This window comes from Dunckerocampus dactyliophorus, chromosome 8 (genome assembly GCF_027744805.1).
Source record: "Dunckerocampus dactyliophorus isolate RoL2022-P2 chromosome 8, RoL_Ddac_1.1, whole genome shotgun sequence".
Lineage (NCBI taxonomy): Eukaryota > Metazoa > Chordata > Actinopteri > Syngnathiformes > Syngnathidae > Dunckerocampus > Dunckerocampus dactyliophorus.
The window spans coordinates 28,851,877-28,875,109 of NC_072826.1; the positions used below are offsets into that span (position 1 = coordinate 28,851,877).

Below are 23,233 nucleotides of genomic sequence, written 5' to 3' on the forward strand. Positions count from 1 at the left end.
ATTCTTATTTTGATGTAAAACAACCCTTTTTTGAGTTGTTTATGTTGGTATAGCTGTTTAGATATTTGAGCTGTCACAAAAGCGAAAAATATTTGTGTCAAAGTGAAAGTTATGCATGAAATGTATCTTTTCACAAAAAGTGGTTTTCTTCATTTTCTAGTCAGGAACTGATATTTTCCTGAAACTTACCTATGTTCTACTGCTAGTTACTAAAGAATGCAAAAAGGTAGAAACAAACCTTTTTTTCCTGATGGAAGACGGGAGTCCAATCCTTCTTTTGGTAGATTCCATGTTTATATAGCCATAGAACACTATATTCTGTGTGCCTTGAAAGATCAGTCAAAATCGTCTAAAATGGCCGCTACTGAAGGAACACGCCGGCATGGATTGGCGTAGCCTGTGTCAGGCTGTCAAACTGAAACCACTGAGGTTTTACAGACTAGTGTTGATTCTCACGGCAATAAGGTTCAATACGGGTCTTGGCAACCCGACGTGACGCAGCAGACATGTCAAGTTTTCGTTTTTGTGATCGGATTTGAAAGGGATTTATCGACATATGCCGATCACATGTTATACTAATAAGTAGCCGATACTAATAAGTAGCCAATTGATCGGAACATCCCTGATAATAAAAATAATACACAGAGATGATTTTGTACAGTACCTGGTTACCTAACCCAATATTCATCATGAGACAGTATCCCAGGGTGGTATTAGTTTCACATATAGTGGGACCAGGGTGGTTCCCACACGCTTTCTTTAGAAAGGAAGAGTAAAAGGATCGCGCAATGGATCTCTGTGCCTCCAAAAAGTAAAGTCACAGCTTCCCAAGCTTTGCCCCTGAGATTCCTACAAGGTAACAGAAGGATTGTGGGAGGGATGAAGGTTCTCGGGGGTAAACACAAACCCACAGACCAGTCCTCCAGCAGGCTTTACGAGTGTCTGCTCTCCCCAGACTTCCCTCCTGCACGAGGCGTCTAAACCAACAACATCACGACATAACCCATAAGACAATCTGCTGTTAATTTACCATCTTGTAACTTGACTCACAGTTCCCACGGGCTTCAACCCCTGTGCACTGGGGGTGAGTACTTGGAATGAACCATCTGGCTATGAAGTTTATTTGAAAGTAATGCTTCAAATTCATTCAGAGTGCTTTGGCTCAATGGGGGCACTTAATGGATGTAAATTATACATGTATTTAAAATTAATTAATTAATTATTTATTTAAATAATAATACTAATAATACTACTAACAATAATAATAATAATATATAATATTATTGTAATTATTTCAATAATTATTGTATATGCTATGTTATGCTATGATATGAAATGCTCTACTTCTTCAAATTTGCCAGTCACATTAGGTGAATTTGCACAAAGTAACGGTATCAGATTGGTATCGCTGATACCAGCCTGAATTTTGCTCAGTATCGGATCGGAAATGAAATCAGTGGTAGCACATCACCATCCTTCACTGCATCCCACCCTGTTTCTAATATTTTGACTAGCTTATTTTCCTACATATGGGTCCTAAACCAACAATGCTACACACACATATCACAATGCAATCAAAGCAACCTGATTGGATGCTAACAGGCTTCTTTTTTTTTGTCAATTTGATCGGTACATTCTGTGATTGGCAGACAATCATTTCATGTTGAACCCCACCTCTATGATAGTTACCTTGGGTGGGCTCCATCCTCTATGTGCCCTTAAAACAGGATTGTGATACAAAAAGGCATTTCAATGTGGAACCTGGGCAACATTTTTCAGTACATCCAATTTCACAATACAGTGAAACCTCAGTTAGCGTCCGCCCCGGTTCGTGTTTTTTTCGGTTGACGTGGAAAAATTAACGCCACAATTTTGCCTCCGTTTGCATGCATTCTCTGGTTAGCGCACAATATGGCGTGCTGTGAATACACTGCGTTAGTCCAACTGTGTTCTTAATGTATCATCACAAAACATCCTTCCCTGTTAGCAATCTATTAGCTAGCCTAGAAAATGGCAACCGGAACCGTAAGTTCCATCACCCGTCTATGATGTCATCAGAGGTTGGTGCTCAAAGATGTTAACACAAAACACATTTTTAGAATTTTAACATGCATAAAACAATTCTAAATGCAAATAAATGAGGAATGAATGGAATAAAGGGACATTTAAGGTGACTTTTACCTTCACCTTCCCAAAGCTAACCAAGGTTCCACTGTACCTCAGTGTTTCACCACTAACTGTAATTACTGGATTTCAGCAGTTTGGCACCAAAATAATAATACATAACATACACATCACGTTAAATTAATAACTAAATATTACTGTAATCTTGGGTAATGATTGCATTTTGGGTAATTGCAATCGGAGGGAGTGCGCGTGCATGAGCGGGGGTTTCTCTCTCTCTCTCTCTCTCTCTCTTTCTCTCTCTCTCTCTCTCACGTGACTTTTTTTTTCTAACGTTCCCTGCAGCTCAATTAGTCAGACAGCCAAGCAGCTTCTGATCATTGTGGGCTCACACACACGCACACGCACACGCCTTGGGAACAAGGCGCTGACTCCTCACCCACACCGTTCCTCCCCTCTTCCCCGTCAACATGTCCACTTCGGAGCTCCTTTGAGGCTTTTGTTTCTCCCGCTAAAACCTTTCCCCTTCCGTGGCCAGACGCTGGATGAATAAGAAACAGCAAGAAAAAAAAGAGTGAGGGCAATGCAACATTGGATCCGAGTGTGACAGCGAACTGCAAGCCCGGCTTTTGTTCCTCGGCAGCAAGGCGAGAAAACGTCGCAAAGCTCCGCAGCCTTCGCACGAAAAAGACGCGGATCACGTCCGCCTGAGAGCCGCCGGAGTCCTCGCCTTGCAGGCTCTCCGCCTAAAAGCAGGGGAACCATGTCCTCGTCCAGATTCAAGAAGGATAAGGAGATCATTGCGGACTATGAGACCCAAGTGAAAGGTGAGTGCAGAGACACCCACTTCAATCTATATCTACTTTTTGGAAGGGTTGTCACCCTCTCCCTTTGCCTGACAAACCAATGCAGGAGCCAGTCTGCAAATCTTCTCCTCCCATGCATTCATTCAAAGGCAGTTGGATTTTTGTGGTTAATGATGACAATGTGGTTTGGAGGATCCTGCCTCTGCACGCTTGTGTTGCCGGGTAAAATAATCCCTGTTTGGAAATGAGTGCATGCAGGTCGGCTGCATGACTGCACCTTCTTCTGCACATCTTGTGGGGTGTGTGTATGGTGGGGGGGTGGGGGGGGGTGCTCTGTTTGGCTCCCCTTTACCGATGTTGGCTAGGGGGTGTCATTAAACATATGGAAAAGGCAAGTTAAATGTGGTGTGAAGCATCTGCTTGTCCAGTTTGGTTTGGTTAAGCATGAACTTTGGTGCGTTTGCTCTGCTAGTGCGGTGTGTTTGGTCAAGTGTGAGGCCCGTCATCTGAACCCTGGTCTGCAACAAACGAGCGCACCGAGACCGCTTCAGTGATGGAAACGTTCCTGGGATTGATAAATAGCTGCATCCAGACGGGAACGGATCCCTGGGTGAAAAGGATGTAATACACAAGGCGCACCTACGTGTGGCGCTGTAAACAGACACGCAGAAACACGTGACACAAAAGAAGTCCATCATTTTCCAGTTTCCAGGCTCATCTAGACTTACGACAAAGTGGAATTACTTCTGTGAGTTATTTTGGAGAATAATTCATTCATCCATCCATCCATCCATCCATTCATCTTTTCATCTTCCACCGCTTATCCGAGGTCCGATCCCGGGGGCAGCAGCCTAAGGAGGGAATCCCAGACTTCCCTCTCCCCGGCCACACTGAGGCGTTCCCAGGCCGGTTGAGAGACATAGTCTCTCCAATGTGTCCTGGGTCTTCCCTGAGATCTACCGGTCGGACGTGCCCTGAACACCTCCCCAGGGGGGCGTCCTGGAGGCATCCCTACCAGATGCCAGAGCCACCTCATCTGGCTGCTCTCAATGCAGAGGAGCTGCGGCTCTACTCCGAGTTTCTCGATGACAGTGCTTCTCACCTTACCTCTAAGGCAGAGCCCAGCCATCCTACGGAGAAAACTCCTGCACCTGCAATCTTTCGGTCACAACCCAAAGCAAAGCTTATGTGATCCTACTGCTCGTCCATTTCACATCAAATGCAATACATTTATTCACTTCCTGTATTCCGATGTAGTCTTTATCCATGGCAAAATGACATCATGGAAAATAATAAGGTAATGCTACAGTGTAGTAATATAATGGTCAGGGTTTTCCCTCAATCATAATGAATAATAATCAGATAATTAGTATAATAGTAAATAAATAATCAGTTTAAGGACATAACTGAACTTAGTTGCAGTAATAGGTGAGTACTGACAATGAACTAACAAGAAAGAAGAGTAATGAGTGTTGTAGTGATTAGACATAGCATTTTGTACACAGCGATTCGACTGCGAGACTTAATAGTCGAATCAGACCAATCCAATCGTCAACTATATCTAAGACACCCCTCGTGTTTACTGCTCCTAACATTGGTGGTATGAACTGAACTGTGCAGCTTGTCGGTTTTATCCTTTCCAATAGTAGACCAGTCACTCGTGTGTCTGGTTTTACCCTTGAAAAAAATCGCATCCTATGTCAACCTAAAAAGCAAACTGCACTGGTAGATGGAAACACAGCTGACACTGATCTTCGATGTCAGGTACCAGTACCATCATGAAAACCCAGTGGTTCCATTTATGTTGTGCCTCAGGATCTTTTGTCCGTCATCTCGATGGCTTCGGTTTTATAATCTCTCAGCGTGAAGCTTATTTTTTGAGTCAATGTCCATCTTATTTTCCTGCTCGCTGCTTTACCGGGGGCAACGTTTTGATCATTCTCGCATCTATTATTCAGCTGGGATGCCACTGCGCTGTGGGAGTAATGCCATGTTTCAGTGCCAGGACCCGTCTGGCCCTGTTTGCATTAGCCGGGGTCCTTGAACGGCATGAAGAAGAAGGATGCTCATTTCTAGAGAGCGTGGCTGACATCCGCCTCCACACAACAAGAGATGAAGCAGCCGGTAATGAAATTCACATTGGAAATTGCACCTGTCGTATTGTGAGTTATGGCTTAATGGTTGGTGTGGACACGGCAGAAGGGGCCCCCCAGTCATCAGCGTGTCATTGATTGGGTCATTCTCGGATCACAAGGTTGCTTTCATTATGTATGAGGCCTAATAAGTGAGCGACATCAAAAAAAAAGAAAAGAAAGTGTAAGAAGAAAGCAGCTCACACTGTGAAGTGAACTCCATTTGTGTCGTTGTAAAGCGTAACAAAGCGACAAAGTCAAAGCCTCCTTTGCTTAATTCAGTCCATTGAAGCTGCCACATCATGCATTTCCATGTCAATAGTGAGGCTGGTGCACGGTGGCTCTGGATGCTGGATGGAGCTCTGCCCTCTTCCGCTGGAACAAGATTTAGACGGCTTGCTATTATGCTGTAAACATTTAGCAACTGTCTGAAATTGGAGGTTCTGAGGCTGAATTGAACGTTCAATAGCAACATATCTTTATGACATTATCATTAAAGACGATGGTTGCGGTGTCCAAAGTCCGGCCCAGGGTCCATTTGTGGCCCTAGAGCTCATTTTGTATAGGCCCTGCCTAATATTCAAGTGATATTCAAGTAAAATTAAAGATGGCTCAGATCAGGAAAAACTCATAGGTTAAAATAATAGGTTAAGGGTTAGAAGAATATCAAATTACAATACAGTAATCCCTTCTTTATTGTGCTTAATAGTTTCCAGACATGACCGTGATAAATGAATTTCCGCGACATAGGATTCAGTATTAATAAATGGAATATTTTCATAGTTACAGCTTATAAAACCTTTTTATGACCTTCTAAATACATTTTTTACCATGACAGCCCTGTAGACATGAAATAACACCCCTAAGTCACTCTTTACACTTGTATTACCCAACATAATAGACAGAAAGTAAGCCATCTTAGACATAAATAAGATAAGATAGACTCACATGTTAGCGGACAGACTCACTGGTGGCTTTGGTCTCATCAGTGTAACGTTACTGCCACCTAGAGAGCAGTGTAGAATACTACGGTACTGCCACTGTTTATGGTTAAAGAGAGACTCACGATGCACTTCAATTGCGTTGCTAACAAGCAGAGAACATTCACACAGGAGCTACTGTCGGCCGCTACTGTACCTAAACTGCTAGTATCCATTTATTAATATTGACTCCCATGCCGCGGGAATTTACTTATCGTGAACCAATTAACTTTGAGTTGACAGCCTGGGCTTTTTACCTTGATGCCTAGCGCTCGATGGTCTGCGGTTCGATCCCCGTAGACCAGACGGGTTACACAATAAACTTGTAAAGAAGTGGCAATGTGGTCAGAGAGAGCTACAGTTTCCATTCCACTTTCTCATGCACCCCTAATCATTACAATTGGAAAAAGTAACATTTTGTATATAATGAGAATGAAATGAACATCCTCTCTCCAATTGTCGCCTCCTTCCAATTAGTGCCCCTTACTCTGCGGTTGAGGTAAACAAACACCCCCAGACTATAATTAGAGAATTTACAGTCATTGATTAACACTTTATTTGGGGGTTGTTGTTTTTTCTGCAAAAAGTGTGTGTGCAAAACTTTATGCTTTACTTTGACTTGCGGGTCAGCAGGTTTATCTGTTCTCCTGGCCTTGTTCCTTGTATCTATCGCTTAAATGGACCGCTCATTTGTTATATTAGAGCAGACTCAAAATTGGCTCCAGTCAGGTTTCCTGGCACACCAGACCTCTGGGAATAGCGATTGCTTTTTTCCTCTCTTTTTTTCATCCTTTAATCAATTTTCTAACTACATTAGACTACAAGTTTTTGTGTGTGCATGTTTTCATCTAGGAGTCAAACTGCCTCTCTGATTACGGGAAAAAAAATGAAAGCTTTTTCAGAAGCACACACACACACACACACACACACACACACACACACACACACACACATGCTGGCGCTGGAGGTGTTACTGACAAGGAAGCATGTTTGTACTGTTTTACACTTCTATGTGACTTCCTCTCTGCACAGCTTCTTCTCCACAGGAGAGCTGAGAGGTCATTTTCAAATTTGAGGAATATTTAAAGCAAAGCCCTTTTAATGACCGTCAAACGACTTATCACTATTGTCTCATCACTGTGCATTTTTACAGTTTTACCCTTTCAGTGCTGCAGACGTGCAGAGACGTCACCTCTAATCTGCCGCCGTTCCTGAGCAGGATGGTCATGGTGGGTAAATATCAGGAGAAAAGGACTTAGCGGCTCCACAAAACCACCTAGTAGCTATTTTGGCTTAATGGTCATGTGGTGGTGGGCCAGCTTGTTTATTCTGTGGTCTCATAAATCTGTCATCACGACTGTAAGAGGCATTGACAGTAAAGACGTGCTAAGACACCCTAATGTCTTCACTATTTGTCATGATGGTGTGTGTAATTATGTGCAAAAAGACTCCTCACAGTTAGGCATGTAACGGTACGTGTATTTGTATTCAGATTTTTTTAGTACGGGACAAAGGTGTGCAGATTTGCCATATGGTATACATGAAGTGAGGGACGGGAAGTGTGCCTAATGACTACTCTGTAAACAAATGCAGTCGTCCCTCGTTTATCAGGGCTAATTGGTTCCAGACCCGCGATAAGTGAATTTTCCGCGAAGTAGGATTCAATATTAATAAACTAAATATTTGCACAGAGCATAGAAGACTTTCTAAATACGGGTTTGAACATTATCAGAGCCTTGTAGACATGAAATAACACCCCAATAGTCGCTTTCACCCATTTTTTTTTTTGCTTACATCACATTGCGCAGGCTACGTGTTTCAAAGTGTGTTTCAAGTGTTTGAAATTGAGTGTGGAACAGGGACAAATAACCACTTACCCCACGGAAGAGTAGCTCAGTAGCCAGTCTCCATGCAGTGTGAAAGTAATGTAGTCTAATCTATGCCTCATCACATTACTGATGCCTAGTGACCAGAATACCGCATATGACTTGTCTTTCAATATTTTTGGACTAATAAGAGGCCATAGTCAACCACCAAACAACCATTATTTAATAATTAAATATTTGGTTAATTATAATTATAATTATAATTAATTATATTAGTCATGGCTTGCGATCGTGTCAAGGAGAAACCAGAACTTGAAAACTGTCTAAGTTGTCTTCTGTCAATAAAGTCTCCTGTTTGGGAGCACTTGACAAGCGGAAAAGGCGAAAGCAGTGTTGCATCATTGCTTAGCAGCAGATGGAACAACGTTTACTATAAACATCGATTAGTTCCAGCTGCATTAACACTCCCCTCCTCTCTTTAATTACCATTGTTCACTCGCTATGAAGGATGCTAACATTGTCTCGTCACGTGCTCGACCCTGATGAAGAGCGACAAAACAGAAGTGTCCAGTGTGTGCAGCCCGTAGTTCGTTTATTATTGGCAGATTGCAGGAATAAAATTAAGCAAAAAAAAAGTAATAATAAAAATAAAGCAAAAATCATAATGTAACAAGAACAAGCTGGGGTGTTAGGGGTATTAGGGGTGTCGTGAGACGAGATCTCGCAATGTTTTTTCCATAAACAGCTGCTTGTTGATGTCCAACAGAAGCTGTAGTAATTCTACGTTTGATCAAATTTTACTTAAGATTTGCCAGATCAACCCATGTACATGTTCGGATTTGTCTGCACCAGTAATTACTGAGCGGTTCTATTGACACTCATTGCATTCAGCTCAGCACCAACTTTGAAGCACCGGCGATCATCGGTTCTGTTTCATAACACATCTCATACATAGGAGACATCCATTTTGACAATTTAGCGACATGGCCGCTATATTTAAGTAGTAAGGGTGTGCATATACATTAAGTATTTCTTCCGTTATGCATGTATTGGGTAATTAAATGCAAGCCATCAACAAAGGTGATTGATCTGCCAAGCAGGCAGAGCTCCATCCTCGTAACGCCGTGCAATGCATGTCTGAAAGCTGTAAAAAACCCTCCACAATGCAACCCAGCACCTGACCAACAGCGCCAAGAAGGTAGAGCTAGGACACAATTGCTACAAGTGCCATCTGTGGAACGTGGCTCATTGCAGAAATAAAATAAACAAAAAACCCAGCAAAAGTAGAAAAATAGACAATAATGTAATACAAAAAATCTAAAATGTTGATAATAATAATTCATAAAAACACAAAGATTTGTCTTTAAATGTGTACAGTATGTATGTATAATACATGTATATGTTGGGGCAGACACTCATAATATTTCCTCAATGTTGACAGGTCTGTTTTTGTATTTATTATTTGTATTTCGTATTTGAAAATTGTATTTATTGTTGTAGAATTACCTGTTCGCAACTTGCACTTTTTGTGTTCATTGCTAAGCAGATTTATGTTTTGCATTTGCTGTACCCAAAATGAACCCAACCCAGACCTTAAAACCAACTTACATACACTCCTGATCAATATTTGAAGACCAGTTGAAAAACTGCAAGAATGTATATTTTGCACCGTTGGATCATAGGGAGGTTCTTAAGTAGAGCTTCAACATGCAAAAAGACGAAATGGTAGTGAGACAAAACATTTTTTGAGTAAGCACTTTATTGTAAACAAGCATTAAAGTGAAATAGGTTGTTCATCAGCTGATCAAAGTTTAAGTTTAAGATCACGGCAGAAAAACCCAAAAGCCCCCTAAAATAGAAATACAATTCTCAAAAATTGCCATTCTTGGTAATCACCTCAAAAATTGGTTGGTCTGGGAGGCAAGTGAAGATGGTTTCATGGAGGACATCCACTGTCTGGAACTGTTTTTGTACACTTCCCTTGCCATCCATCCCCAAATGTTCTCCATTGGTTTAAATGAGGAGAAAACGCAGGATGGTCCAAAAGAGTGAGCTTGTTGCTCTGGAAGAAGTCCTTTGTAAAGTGCAGCGTTGTCCTGTTGAAAAAGCCAGTCATTACCACACAGACGAGGGCCTTCAGTCATGAGAGATGCCCCCTGCAACATCTCCACATAGCCGGCTGCCGTTTGACGCCCCTGCACAACCTGAAGCTCCATTGTTCCATTGAAGGATCGTGACGGCGCCCCCTCCACTGTGCCGTGTGGAAAACATCTCAGGTGAGATCTTCTTTTCATGCCAGTCACGTTGGAAGCCATCAGGACCGTCAAGGGAGAATAAAACTTTCTTCCACCTTTCAGTGTCTCAATTTGGTGCTCTCCTGCAAATTCCAAACACCCAGTTTTGTGGCATTGAAGGAGGCGAAGCCTGTTGTTTCATATTAAAAGCCTTCTCTAGTAGATGGCGTTTGATGTTTATTGGACTGCGCTCGGCACCAGTAACAACCTTCATTTGGGCCCAGGATGGTCCAGTGTCTTGAAGGACAGCCAATGGGATCCTCCGGCTTATTTTTTTGGGTCTACCACTTGACTTTTTTGTTCAGCATGCTTGGAGAAGTTTGAAATGACTGTCTTACTGCGTCCAACCTCAGCAGCAATGGTGTGCTGCGAGAGGTCTTGCTTATGTAGGTCAACAATCCCATCGCCTTCAAAGAGAGAAAGCTTTTTTGCCTTTGCCATCAAGAGATCATGACAGTGTGAATACCTGACACTAAATCACATTCGATCCACATTTTTGCCAATGTTTTGCCCTTGAAAGGCTGTGCTCTTAAACTTTTGATCAGCTGATGAACAGTCTATTTCCCTTTAATGTGTCTTTGCTATAATTTGCTTGCTCAAAAACGTTTTTGTCTCACTCCAGTTTCTTCTTTTAGCAGTTGGAAGCTCTACTTAGAATGTCCTTCAGACTCAAAAGTGCAAAATATAAATTCCTGCAATTTTTGAAGTGGTCTTAACATTTTGATCAGGAGTGTATTACTGAACTGTGATGATAGCGTACTGTTACATCAAGGCCACCTGATTGTCAACTTGTTGGTTGAAAACTTTGTGTCTCCCTCAAGTCAGGCCGATGAAGGCAGCTGCCTCTCGATAAACTGGATGTTTTTGTTCCATAGAAAATCTGCCTTTTCTTTCAACCACAGAGATGAGCTTCATACACAGCCTCAGTCTTCTTTTCATTCATTGACGATAAAAAGCCTTTTTAAACAGAAGTGGGTTCAATCGCTTCTCTTCCCCCCCCCCCCCCCCCCCCCCCCCCCCCCCCCCCCCACACACACACACACACACACACACACACACACACTTTGGTGCCAGTTGGTGCTTGGTAACACTTTATTCAGTTGTTAACGCTAATAAATAGAGCAGCGTCTGAACTAAGTAGTGTTTTCTTGCTCCAACACAATCACGGATGCGGTGCCAGAGCATCATTGCAAAAAAGTAACTCAAACATCGTCATCATTCGGAAAGCTTTTCAGAAAGTTTAGAATAAATGTGGACATGCGTAGGAATAACGTCTTGACTAAGGATGCAAAGGGGTGCAAAATGTCTACAAAATATCTACAAACCCGGCTTGCAAATGTTTGGCTTATTTGTGAATAGACAGACGCGACTTTTGTACTTTTGTACTACAAAAAACAAAATGCAGATTCTTCTACCACTCAGAAATACGCAGTGTGCTTGAACACCTCATCATCGTACAGCGCAGTGATTGAAAGGAGAAACAGTTGTTTGTTTCTTGTGTGTTCTATAACCAACAACCAACAACCCGTGGATGTTTTGTTTGGGCACTCGGCTAGTTTGTTTGGTGTGCTGTTTGGACGTACGATAACCGAGACATTGTAGAAAAAATAGATGTATTTGTGGCAATAATAATAATAATAACTAGGGCGTCCAAAACCCATGTTTCTACTGTATTGGTTAGTTGAATAGAACAGAATATATCACCTAGATAGATAGATAGATAGATAGATAGATAGATAGATAGATAGACAGGAGAGAAAAGAAAAGAAAAATAAGAAATAGCATAAGAATAAATGAATACGGAACAGATCACTTCAGTAGTGCGATAATACATAATATTGTAATAAGTCCGATCCTGTGTGTGTTTTTATCGCTCCCCCTCTGTTGTGTTGAAAAGTCACATAGCGTGGGGGAGGAATGATCTGCTCAGTCTTTCGATGGAGCAGGACAGTGATAGTAATCTGCCACTGAAACTGCTCTTCTGTCGGGAGATGATCCGATGACAATTTCCTTTAATTCCCGTTATTTTTATTTTTATTTCCATGGAAATTCACATGGAACATTTCCAAAGATAATTGAATTTTTGTACCATATATTCTATTCTCTAAATATCTTGAATAAAAGCATTATTATTTCCCATTGGCCAACGAACTAGAAGAACTGTTTGATGTGCCTTTTGGGCTTCGACAGTGTACAAAAAAACGTGATGTATTTGTGGCGATAATAATAACTGGGGCGTACAAAAATTGAGGTACTGTATTGGTTAGTGGAATTAAACAAAACATATCACCTTTAATTTCCCTAATTTTAATTTTAATTTTAACTTCCATGCAGATGTTATTATTATGCCAAAGAAGTAAAAAATGTACGGTACATTGGTGGTTAGTGTCTTTCGCGCACCTTTTATAGTAGCGTAGCATATGCGGGGACGAAATTGACCTGTCTATTCTCGGGCTTCTGAGCTAGTATCACAGCCGTAACACAGGCGGCATCACGCCTGTGTGCAAGGAAATAGGGGAAAGCCAGAACAGGGGTGTGTCTCACCTCTGCGGCCCTGTTGTGTTGAATGCGATTGTCGCTATCCAACATGTGTTTTACACGTCACACCAGACACTGGCGCTGATGTTGTCACGCATCTAAGGAAAAATGCATAGATGAGTAAAGGCCAATGTTACGGCGCCAATTTTGCGGGATCCCTGTGTGGAAGACGCTAATATAAAAAGGGGACGCCGTACAGAAATAACCCTTAGGTGAGTTGGGAAAAGAAGTTCTAATTAGCCAAGTTCTTTCAGCAGGCTTGGGAGCTGTGAAGATTGACATTATTATGAAGTGTGAGCCTCTACCTCAATACTCTTAAAGATAATTAAAGAGCACAGCTATTTGCAGCTCCCAAATCCCCTGTAGCCACCCCTCACGGTAGAAATAGAAACATGTGTGGCCCAGGCTTGGGACGTCTGCATGTTCACATATTTGTGTTAAATGACTGTACCTCTATCTCTGTGCTGCTGTTTTTCTGCAATGAAGCCTTATTTTTAATGAGTGGTAATTGGCTAACCATAGACAGCTCAAGGCCGTGGAATGAGTCTATTTATGCTGGGTTTTATGCTCAGGTTAATATAAATGGCTGTTTGTCAAAAGTCTGGACACACTGGCAAAGATGCATTATTAACATCATTTTTATCATCATTATCATGATCATGTTTGTCTATATGTGCCCTGCGATTGGCTGGCGACCAGTCCAGGGTGTACCCCGCCTCTTGCCCGAAGTCAGCTGGGATAGGCTCCAGCATACCCCCACCAGCCTAGTGAGGATAAGAAGCATAGAAAATGGATGGATGGATTATCATTATCAGCACCATTACTATTACTACTACTACTACTACTACTAATATAATTACTTCTTCTTCTCCATATTTCCTCTTCTTCTCTCCTTCTTTTTTACTTCTCCTTTCTTCTCCTTCTTTTTCTGCTTCTTCTTGTTCTTTCTTCCTTCTTTTCCTTCTTCTCCTCCTCCTTCCATCTTCTTCTTCTCCTTCTTCTCCTTCCATCTTCCTCCTCCTTCTTCTCCCTTCCTCCTCCTTTTCCTTCTTCTCCTTCTTTCTTCCTCCTTCTCCTTCTTCTCCTTTCCTCCTCCTTTTCCTTCTTCTTCTTTCTTCCTCCTTCTCCTCCTCCTTTCTTTCTCCTTTTCCTTCTTCTTCTTTCTTCTTCTCTCTTCCTCCTTCTCCTTCTTCTTTCTTCCTCCTTTTCCTTGTCCCCCTTCTTCTCCTTCTTTTTCTTCCTTCTTCCCCATCCTCCTCCTTTGTTCCTCCTTTTCCTTCTTCTTTCTTCTTTTTCTTCTTTCTTTCTCCTTTTCCTTCTCCTCCTTCTTCTTTTTTCCTCCTCCTTTTCCTTCTTCTCCTTCTTCTTTTCTTCCTCCTTCTCCTCTTTCTTCTTCTTGTTTCTCCCTCCTTTTCCTTCTTCCCCTTCTCCTCCATGTCCTCTTTCTTCTTATCATTGTTATTATTTTTATTACATTTTTTATTTGTACTCCCCCCCCCCTTTTTTTCTTTTTTTAATAGCTAAAAATGATTTTTTATTTTTAGAATTCCATTTTTTGTGTTTTATTGTGAAAATGCATGTTTTCAAGAAATGAACATTTCAGCATTTTAATCAATTGGGATATGAACAAAGTATCTGCGCTCATATGTTGAAGATGATGACTCCAGTGTGTGGTCTTTAGGCATATTTTTCCCTAAATACTTGCTGAATTCCAAATTTTACAACCTGTGGGAGAGTTACATGAAGGTTACAACTAAAGTAACTTGTATTTTAAATAAAGTGCACGCACTGCAGCTAGTATGCACACACACACTTGCAGCTTTAACACTAGAATAAGGGTCGCATGGTACAAATGAACTTTTATAGTATATTAATTCAAGTAATACTATGAATAAGTGTCTTCACCTCTGGCTGTGTATCCTTAGTAAAATGCTGCACACGCCCAAAAATGACTGATGCGGGACAGGTCAATACAAGCCTCCAGAAATGAATTCCATCGACGTGGCTTTAACTCTTTCGGCGGCGGATGTGCTCTGATTTATTTATTTTTGAGTTGGAGGAAGAAAATGTACCGTTGGGTTCCACCTTCAAGGTATTTCACAGGGGACATCAATGGGTCGAGGTGCAAGGGATGAAGTCATCTGCCAGTGACGGGTTTGCAACGTGTGAAAATGTCAGGGCAGGCGCAGCAGCTTGAGAGAAATAAAGAAAGTTAGTTTTGTCAAAGGAAAAATGAAAGGAGTTTGGAAGTGAGCACAAGATATGTCTTTGAGGGAAGGCTGTATTATATACAGGGTTATATATACAGTATGTGTGTATATTTACATATGTACACACACAGTGTGTACTATATGATACTGATAATATAGGACCTTCACTCTGGCCAAGGTGAATATTTCTTAAAACTTTTGGCGTCAGCATTTTTCTATGGATGAGTGTGTTTGTATCATAAGATCACGTGTGACATGATCTCATGTATTTAGACCTTATTTAACAACAGAACCCCAGTAATTACCTTACTGACTTCCTCACTCTTATTTTTTTATGTAGCTTTTAAGCAAGCGGCGCAGATCTTTGGTGGCGATTACTAAAGTGGGCTGTTAATGAAGTACTTAGTAATGAGGTAATTGTCAATTGAGTTGCTAACGGCCGTTAAAAGGAACTAAACACTTAAATGCAGCATGCTTTGAGAGGAGTTGGCCTGCTTTCCACACAGAAGGTTCAAGTCTTTCAAGGTTTATTAGGGCTTACGTACACTGACTAGACTGTTTGTCTAGACCAGTGATCCCCAACCCCCGGGCCGCGGCCCGGTACCGGGCTGTGGGTCATTTGGTACCGGGCCGCACAGAAAGAAAAAGTAATTTCCATTATTTTGAAAAGTGGCTGGATTCTCTGTTACATCCGTCTCACTTGACGCGTGTCCATTGTGCGTGTGCTAACTTTCTCTCGCCGCACAGATAGACTACTACTGTATTTTTAGCATTTTTCTTTCACCTCATATTTGGTGTCAAATGCTGATACTATGTGGGAATGCATAAAGGTAAGTTTTGATGACTTATTGAGTGCTAATGTGCACATTTGTCTCAAGTTAATTCATGCTAGCAGACTGCCTTGTACCACACACGTCAAACAGCCATGTAGTCATCTCTCAGGAAAACTCCAGACTTGAACTGGTGGATGGTGGGTCGGCATTCAGATGTTGTTCATGTCTTTGTTTCACACAATACATATTAAATAAGATAAATTAGATCACTATAACGTAGGCCCCCCGGTCCGCGGGAGTTTTGTGGGAACACCGTGGGTCAAAAAAGGTTGGGGACCACTGGTCTAGACCACGCTGGACTCGGGTGTGATTCCCTGTCCCTTTCCTGGCCCCTGCTGGGTGCACTACCATGCATTCGTGCCATGGCCCATTGGCTTGTCCCAGCACTTCTATTCTGCTGCAGTACTGCAATTTCGCTGACTGTGTGGACTATGTCTAGACTTATTTGGATTCATTGTGATTATTTTGCACAAGGTCACCAAGATGGGCGCATACATTAAATGACGAGCTCTATTGTGCTGCAGTACTGCACATTTCTCTGACTGAGTGGACTATTTCCAGTTTTATTTGCAGTCGTTCTGATTATTTATTTTGCACAAACTTGCCACTGTCATTAATTACTTGCAAGAGGGGCAATCGCTTTTAGCAACTGACTTTCTACTATACAATATTAATGCAATTTCTGACTTAGTGGACTGTTTCCAGTCTTGTTTTGAGTTCTGATTATTTTGCGCAAGATTGTTGGTTTCTTGCAAGACAGGTGATCTGACAGCACGAGGTTACCGCAGTCATTTAACTACTTGCAAAATGGGCAAACGCAACGCAAAATGACGTGACGCAAAATGAATTAAATGACGTGCTCTGTTCTGCTGTAGTACAGCAATTTCATTGAGTGAGTGGACTATTTCCAGTCTTATTTGGACTTGTTCTGATTATTCATTTTGCATAAAGTTGCCACTGTTATTAATTACTTGCAAGAAAGGGTGATCGCTTTTAGTAACTGACACTTTCTACTATGCTGTATCACTGCAATTTCTGACTTTGTGGACTATTTCCAGTCTTATTGTCAGTATTATTTATTATTATTATTATTATTATTAGTCATTGAGTATTATTATTATTTATTTATTTATTTTGCACAAGGTTAATGCTCTCATTAATTACTTGCAAGTTGGGTAAACGCATTAATTAAATTACACAATTTATTTTGCTGTAGTACTGCAAATTCTCTGATGAGTGGACTATTTCCAGTCTCATTCTGATTTGTTGTGATTATTTTGCACAAGGTCTCTGCCGTCATTAACTCTTTCAGTGCCAAAGACGTCCACTGACATCTTTTTGCGCGAGCTACAGATCAAACTCTCATTCATCTTGTGTGTGAATTTCTGACTTGTCGGCAATGTTTTTCTGTCCCAGTAGGGGGCAACAGTTCTCTTTTCCGCCAACCGGCAGCGACAGATTGTCTATGAAGAAGACGGATTGTGGGTTGAGAGAGGAAAATGGCCAAACACATGCAGAAATCGAGCAGGAGACAAAAAATACAGGCAGCTAACACTGTCACAGAGCTTGTCTGGCGGTGGATCTGCCTTTAGTAGTGACTCGATCGGGAAAGATAGAGGTGACACGGGTGATGGAGGTGACGTAGACACAAATACAGTTGACAATGGCGGCCGAAGCAACAAGCTAGTGGTTAGCGTCGCTGAGCCATGTGGCGCGTCACCGGAGCCTGACACCGGAAGCAGTTCAGAGTCGGGTGACTCAGAACACGATGCTGATTCTTCTGACGAGTGGCTGCCGTCTGGATCGGTCAGCAGGGTTTCATCCCCGCATCCAGCAGACCCCACCGTCACTCTGCTTGAATTTGCTTCTCTGCAGAAAAAGCTCGTTTTCTCTGTTTTTTTGGTCAAAATCAGGTGTTTTTGCTGAAAATACCCTATGTTCTACACCAATATCTAAAGACCCGCAAAGGCTAGAAACCAGTCTACAGTTTCTTTAGATAGTTTCAATGTTTATGTAGTCCTAAAACTCAATATTCTGTGGGTCTTGAAAGTTCAGCCAAAATGCCCCAAAACTCTGGCAGTATGGAGCTCTCTGCTCTGAACATGGCTGGCAGTCAATGGGTTCATTACTTGCAAGATGGGCGAACGCATTCATTAAATGATACGCTCTATTCTGCCGTAGTACTGCAGTTTCTCTGACCCAGTGGACTATTTTCAGTCCTATGTGGAGTCCTTCTGATTTATTGATTTTGCACCGCTGTCATTAATTACTTGCAAGAGAGGCGATCACTTTAAGTAACTGACACTTTCTACTATGCTGTATTACTGCATTTTCTGACTTGGTGGACTATTTCCAGTCTTACTATGACTCATTCTGATTATTTTGCGCAAAACTGTTGCTTTCATTAGTTACTTGCAAGACGGCACCACTTTAATTAGTTGACACTTTGTACTCTGTTGTAGTGCTGCAATTTTTCTGATGAGTGGACTATTTCCAGTCTTATTTTGCGTCGTTCTGATTATTCCACATAATGTTAATGCTGTCAATAATTACTTTTAATTTATTTTGCATAAAGTTACTGCTGCTATTAATTACCTGCAACTTTCCACTCTGCAGTAGTACTGCAATTTCTCTGACTAAGTGGACTATTTCCAGTCTCATTTGGATTTGTTGTGATTATTTTGCACAAGGTTACCCCTGTCATTAATGACTTACAAGGTGGGCGACCGCATTCATTTACTAGTACTGTACATTTCTCTGACCAAGTGGACTATTTCTCATCTTATTTTGAGTCGTTCTGAATATTTTACACAAGGTTAATGCTGTCAATAATGACTTGCACGATGGGCGAACGCATTAATTAAATTACACACTCTATTCTGCTGTAGTACTTCCTATGACTGAGTGGACTATTTCCAGTTTTCCACTGTTATTAATTACTTGCAAGAGGGCCAAACACCTTGAGTAACTGACACTTTCTACTGTGTCGTATAACTGTAATTTATGACTCGGTGGACTATTTCCAGTCTTATCTTGCGTCTTTCTGATTACTTTTTTGCTATCATTAATTATTTGCAAGATGGCCAATCGCTTTAATTAGTTGACTTTTTCTACTTTGCTGTAAAACGGCAATTGTTCTGACTTAGTGGACTGTTTCCGGTCTTATTTGGAGTCGTTGTGATTAAGTATTCTGCGCAAGGTTGCCACTGAGCCCCGACTCTCTGGAACAACCAGAAGAGTTCAGGCAAGCAGATTCTGTGTTTTCATGCTGATGTCTTGTAAAGTACTATATAAATAAAATGTACTATTACTAGTAGTATTATTTTACACATCCTGTCCTCACACTTGTGCATGTAACTCCTCAGCCAAAGCTGCCACCCCACTCATGTGACACGCTCCATCTCTTGTCCAATAAGACGCTCCCAGGGGAGACCGGTGCACGCCCATGTTGCCATGGAGACGTGCTGCCAGACCCTGGCAGAGCTGCATCCTGGATACGGCAGTGATGGACGGCTGAAGGGCGTGTTCCGGGTTGTGGCTCACACTCTGGCTTGCCTGAAGCATCCGGCTCATATAACGTGCTAACGCGCTGACGTGCCGACGATGAAAAAGCGGCAGAGAGAAAATCAATGTGAGTCAAGGCGGGTAGAAAATCTGTGATGATTCTTCTCTACTCGTACAGGTTTGATTGGTCAGTGTGAACAGCGGCAACACTGGAACCTTTTTTAGAGTGAGCGATGGCCAGAGACTGACAGCTGACATGTTGTTCACCTCTTGTCGCCCATTGATTGCTCTCAGCTTGTCTTATCTTGGAGAGCATGTGCTGCAGCCCTCCCTGCTAATGATGGGAGCGGGGGAGCCGGAGAGCGCGGCGACATCAGTGTGCACGCCTTCATGGATCCAATATTGCCTTTATCACTGGGGGGATTAAAAGCAGACCAGAGAAGTGCAGGATTAGCTCAAAGACTCCAACTGGTATTGTGGAGACACGTTAGGAGAGGCACAGAAAGTGAATTAAAGGTCTGGATAAAGGTTGGCTGTGCACGTCTGTCTGCTTTTCATGTCACTTTGCCTCTGCTGTGTGGAGTTGAGATACCGCACAGTTGAATTTGGGATTAGGTTTGTGAATTTGGATTAGAGTTGCTTTTGTCTCGTGCGGATGCGTCTTAATATTATGTGCATTTTTCCAGCCAGTGCTCAAAATAATTGCGTGCTTTTTTTTTATTGAAGTACAGTGGAACCTCTTAAGGTTGAACACAATTCATAAGAACTTAGCGGCATAGAAATCCCTGGTTTGTCACGGTTAATCGGTTCCAGACTCTACCGTGATAAGTGAACTTCCGCAATGTGGGATTTCTTATTACCTCCGCAAAGCGCAAGGTTATGTTTTTGCCGGCGTTTATCTGTTTGTTTGTCTGTGTTCAAAACTTAAAAAGTTCTGAATGGATTTGGATGAAATTTTCAGGAATATGGAAGAACTGATTAAATTCTGGGGTTGGTCGGGATCATCGTCTGAATCCAGGAAATTTTCAAAGGATTCTTTAACATTGTGAGGTACGGGCCATTTTCGGCATGTGTGCATATAACGCCACAAAAAAATGGTCAGACCGCATTTCGCCTTCCCGTTAGTATGCTAACGTTAGCATACTGGCATTTTTTTCCTATTTTCTTGGGTAGACACATACAGTATATAAACACTTACCACTATCATGCTAGGTGTTAGCATGCTAACGTTAGCATGTTAGCATTGCTAGCATTGAATAAACAGCCTGGCAACCCCCCTTCCTTTCTGATAGGTGACTTTAGAAGTCGAGGACCACAGTGCACTCAGGCCGTAAAATCAACGGGGAGGAAGTGGAACAGGTCACCAGCTTTAAGTTCCTTGGCCTGCACATCTCGGAGGACCTGGGCTGGACTGTGAACACTTTTCACAACATCACAAAGACACAGCAGCGTCTCTTCTTTTTGAGAATGCTGAGAAGGAACAAACTCCCTCCACTTTCTACATGCTGCTGCTACAAGGAGGTGTTGCCAAACAACATTTAATTGTGCCCCCTTGCAATGATAATAAAGCTTCTTCTTCATCAAACCCGCCCTGCTCTGCCTCAGGTTGGCTGTGACCTGGAGAGGGGGGTACTTTTATTTGCGCTGATTATGGTTTGTAGAGCGTGCCGATTTTGGCACTGATTTGACGTCATAAACTTCCCCGGTAGTGTGCCACTGCGGGAGACTTGTGCATGGCGGGTTTTGCGCTCGGCTGTCACATCTTTTTCGGACTTCGACGTCACTCTTGATCCTTGCTAACTTTGTTAGTGCTGATTTTGATATAATGGAATACAATCCGATACAGATTTTTTGGTGATATCACACAAATATCAATATCGGACTGTGACACCCCTAACGAGAATTATCAGCAAGGTCTTAAAAGTAGCTTTCTGTAAAGCTACTGTAGTTGCTAATTTGGTTAAATATAACTACATAACTATATAACTATATAATGTATAAACACATACATACTTCTTTTTTATTGCCTTTTCCGTGTCTTTTCTTCTGCACCTCTTCAAAGCATTATTGTTGAATTATGCTGCTGTGTATCAATCAAATGGTAACGTCCCTGTGATATCGTTGTCGGCCGGTGATTGCATCTCGTTGTGAATGGCCGCCAGATTAGCATGCCGTAAACTGACTTCAATGCTTTTGTGATGACGAGTAGATCAATTGAGCATTTTATCAGCAGTTATTTGTGTTTTATGATGACATCTGAGGCTATGTAAGCCTGCAGGCGACACATGATTCTGTCAAAAAGCCACCTCGCTGTGCTGCAGCTGCTAATGCAGGATTTGTCCATGAGGGTTAAAGGTCAGGGAACCCATACATCCCGCCTTTGTTGTCAAAGGTCTTCCTGTCCTGTGCGTCCACTGTTGTTTCACTTCCTGTCTATGAGCGCTGATGTGGTGGAGCAGGTGTTCACTGGACCAGGCAGGTCACTTACAACGATGGTGATGTATCACCTGCAGGGCTGGAAGTTCATGAATATGCACTATCTACTCAAATATGAGCCTCGTAGTAATCGCTAATAAAAACTGACATTGAAGAGACGACACATTTTACAGTCGTATGCAGAAGCTTGGGCACCCCTGACAATTTTCATCATTTTCATGAATAAATCAATGGATATTTGGATCTATTATTTCATTTTGATGTATCACATAACTGATGGCTAAAGTAGTATTTCACAAGTGAAATGAGGTTTGTAGGATGAACACAAGATGTGCAAAATTAGACAGGTGCAGAAATGTGGGCACCCCTGTCATTTTGTTGATCTGAATACCTCTATCTACCTAGCACTGGTTAATTGAAATTTAATTTTTTGCCAAGTCGTAATATTATGACAAACGCAACAACATAAAGTTGTAATATTTGGAATATTAGGTTGGGTATAATATAAATTAATATATATATAATGTATACATAATATACATATACATAATGTATAATATTCTGGGAATAAAGTCATAGTTATGAGAAGACAATTTACATAAAGCTGAAATAGTTGGAACATTTAAAAAAAAACAACAACAGCAGAAGTGGAGAAAAAAACAGCTGCAATTTGATGAGAATAAAGTCAAAATATTAAAACTTGTGATATTATGAGGAAAAATAATGTCATCTTAGTGGCATAGAGTTGAAATATTAAAGAAAAAATGTCTTAATATTATGACAAACAAAACAAAATTAAGTTGTAATTTTTGGAAAATCAGGTTGGGGATAAAGTTATAATATTATGGGAATAAAAGTCATAATATTATGACAAAGGTTTTACAAAAATAATTTCAGAGTTTAAATATTTGGAAAGTTAAAAATAAACAGCGGCAAAAAAAGGGGAAAAAGAGCAAAGAGTGAAGTTGATATTAATAACAGGCTTTTTCACCTCGATCACAAAGCTGAGATGCAGTCGTATGCAAAAGTTTCATTTTCATTTTCCTGAATAAATCAGTGGATATTTGGATCTATCATTTCATTTTGATATATCACGTAACTGATGGACATTGTAGTATTTCAGAAGTGAAATGAGGTTTGTAGGATGGACACAAGATGTGCAATATGCATCATAACAAAATTGCTCTAACGGTATGCCTCAGAAATATAAAAACATGTTATATGATATGATATGTTTAAAATGGAAAAAAACAACTCTAAAGTTTTCCCATAATGCATTACATCTGAGCAATGCATTAATCGGGGCGCTACAAGTTAGTGTATGCCCCGGTTAGCGGATTTTCTGGTTTATGTCTCAAATATACGCACAAATTTTACTATATGGAGCGCGTCTTGTTGTGTTTTTAAATACACTGCGCAAGTTCAACTGTGATCGTAACGTATTTTTATCACAAAACGTCCCTGTTAGCACGGAAACGAAAGCGGAACTCATTGTCCCTCAGCTCTGTTGCTCGTCTGTGACGTCATCAGCGATTGACTATGTAGTTCTT

The 23,233-nt window shown here is 41.4% G+C and overlaps 1 protein-coding gene across 5 annotated transcripts in view; it reads left to right on the plus strand.

The window, feature by feature from the left end:
* The first annotated feature begins 2,489 nt into the window (after positions 1-2,489).
* Positions 2,490-23,233, plus strand: part of srgap3 (SLIT-ROBO Rho GTPase activating protein 3) — a 96,812-nt gene continuing 76,068 nt past the window's right edge. For all 5 annotated transcript variants that reach the window (XR_008572200.1, XR_008572201.1, XM_054784040.1 and 2 more), the window contains exon 1: positions 2,490-2,951. Coding sequence is in view for 3 of the 5 variants with exons in the window: in XM_054784040.1 (XP_054640015.1) it covers positions 2,888-2,951 (64 nt within the window). In the remaining 2 variants the exon portion in view is untranslated. The remainder of the gene's footprint in view (positions 2,952-23,233) is intronic.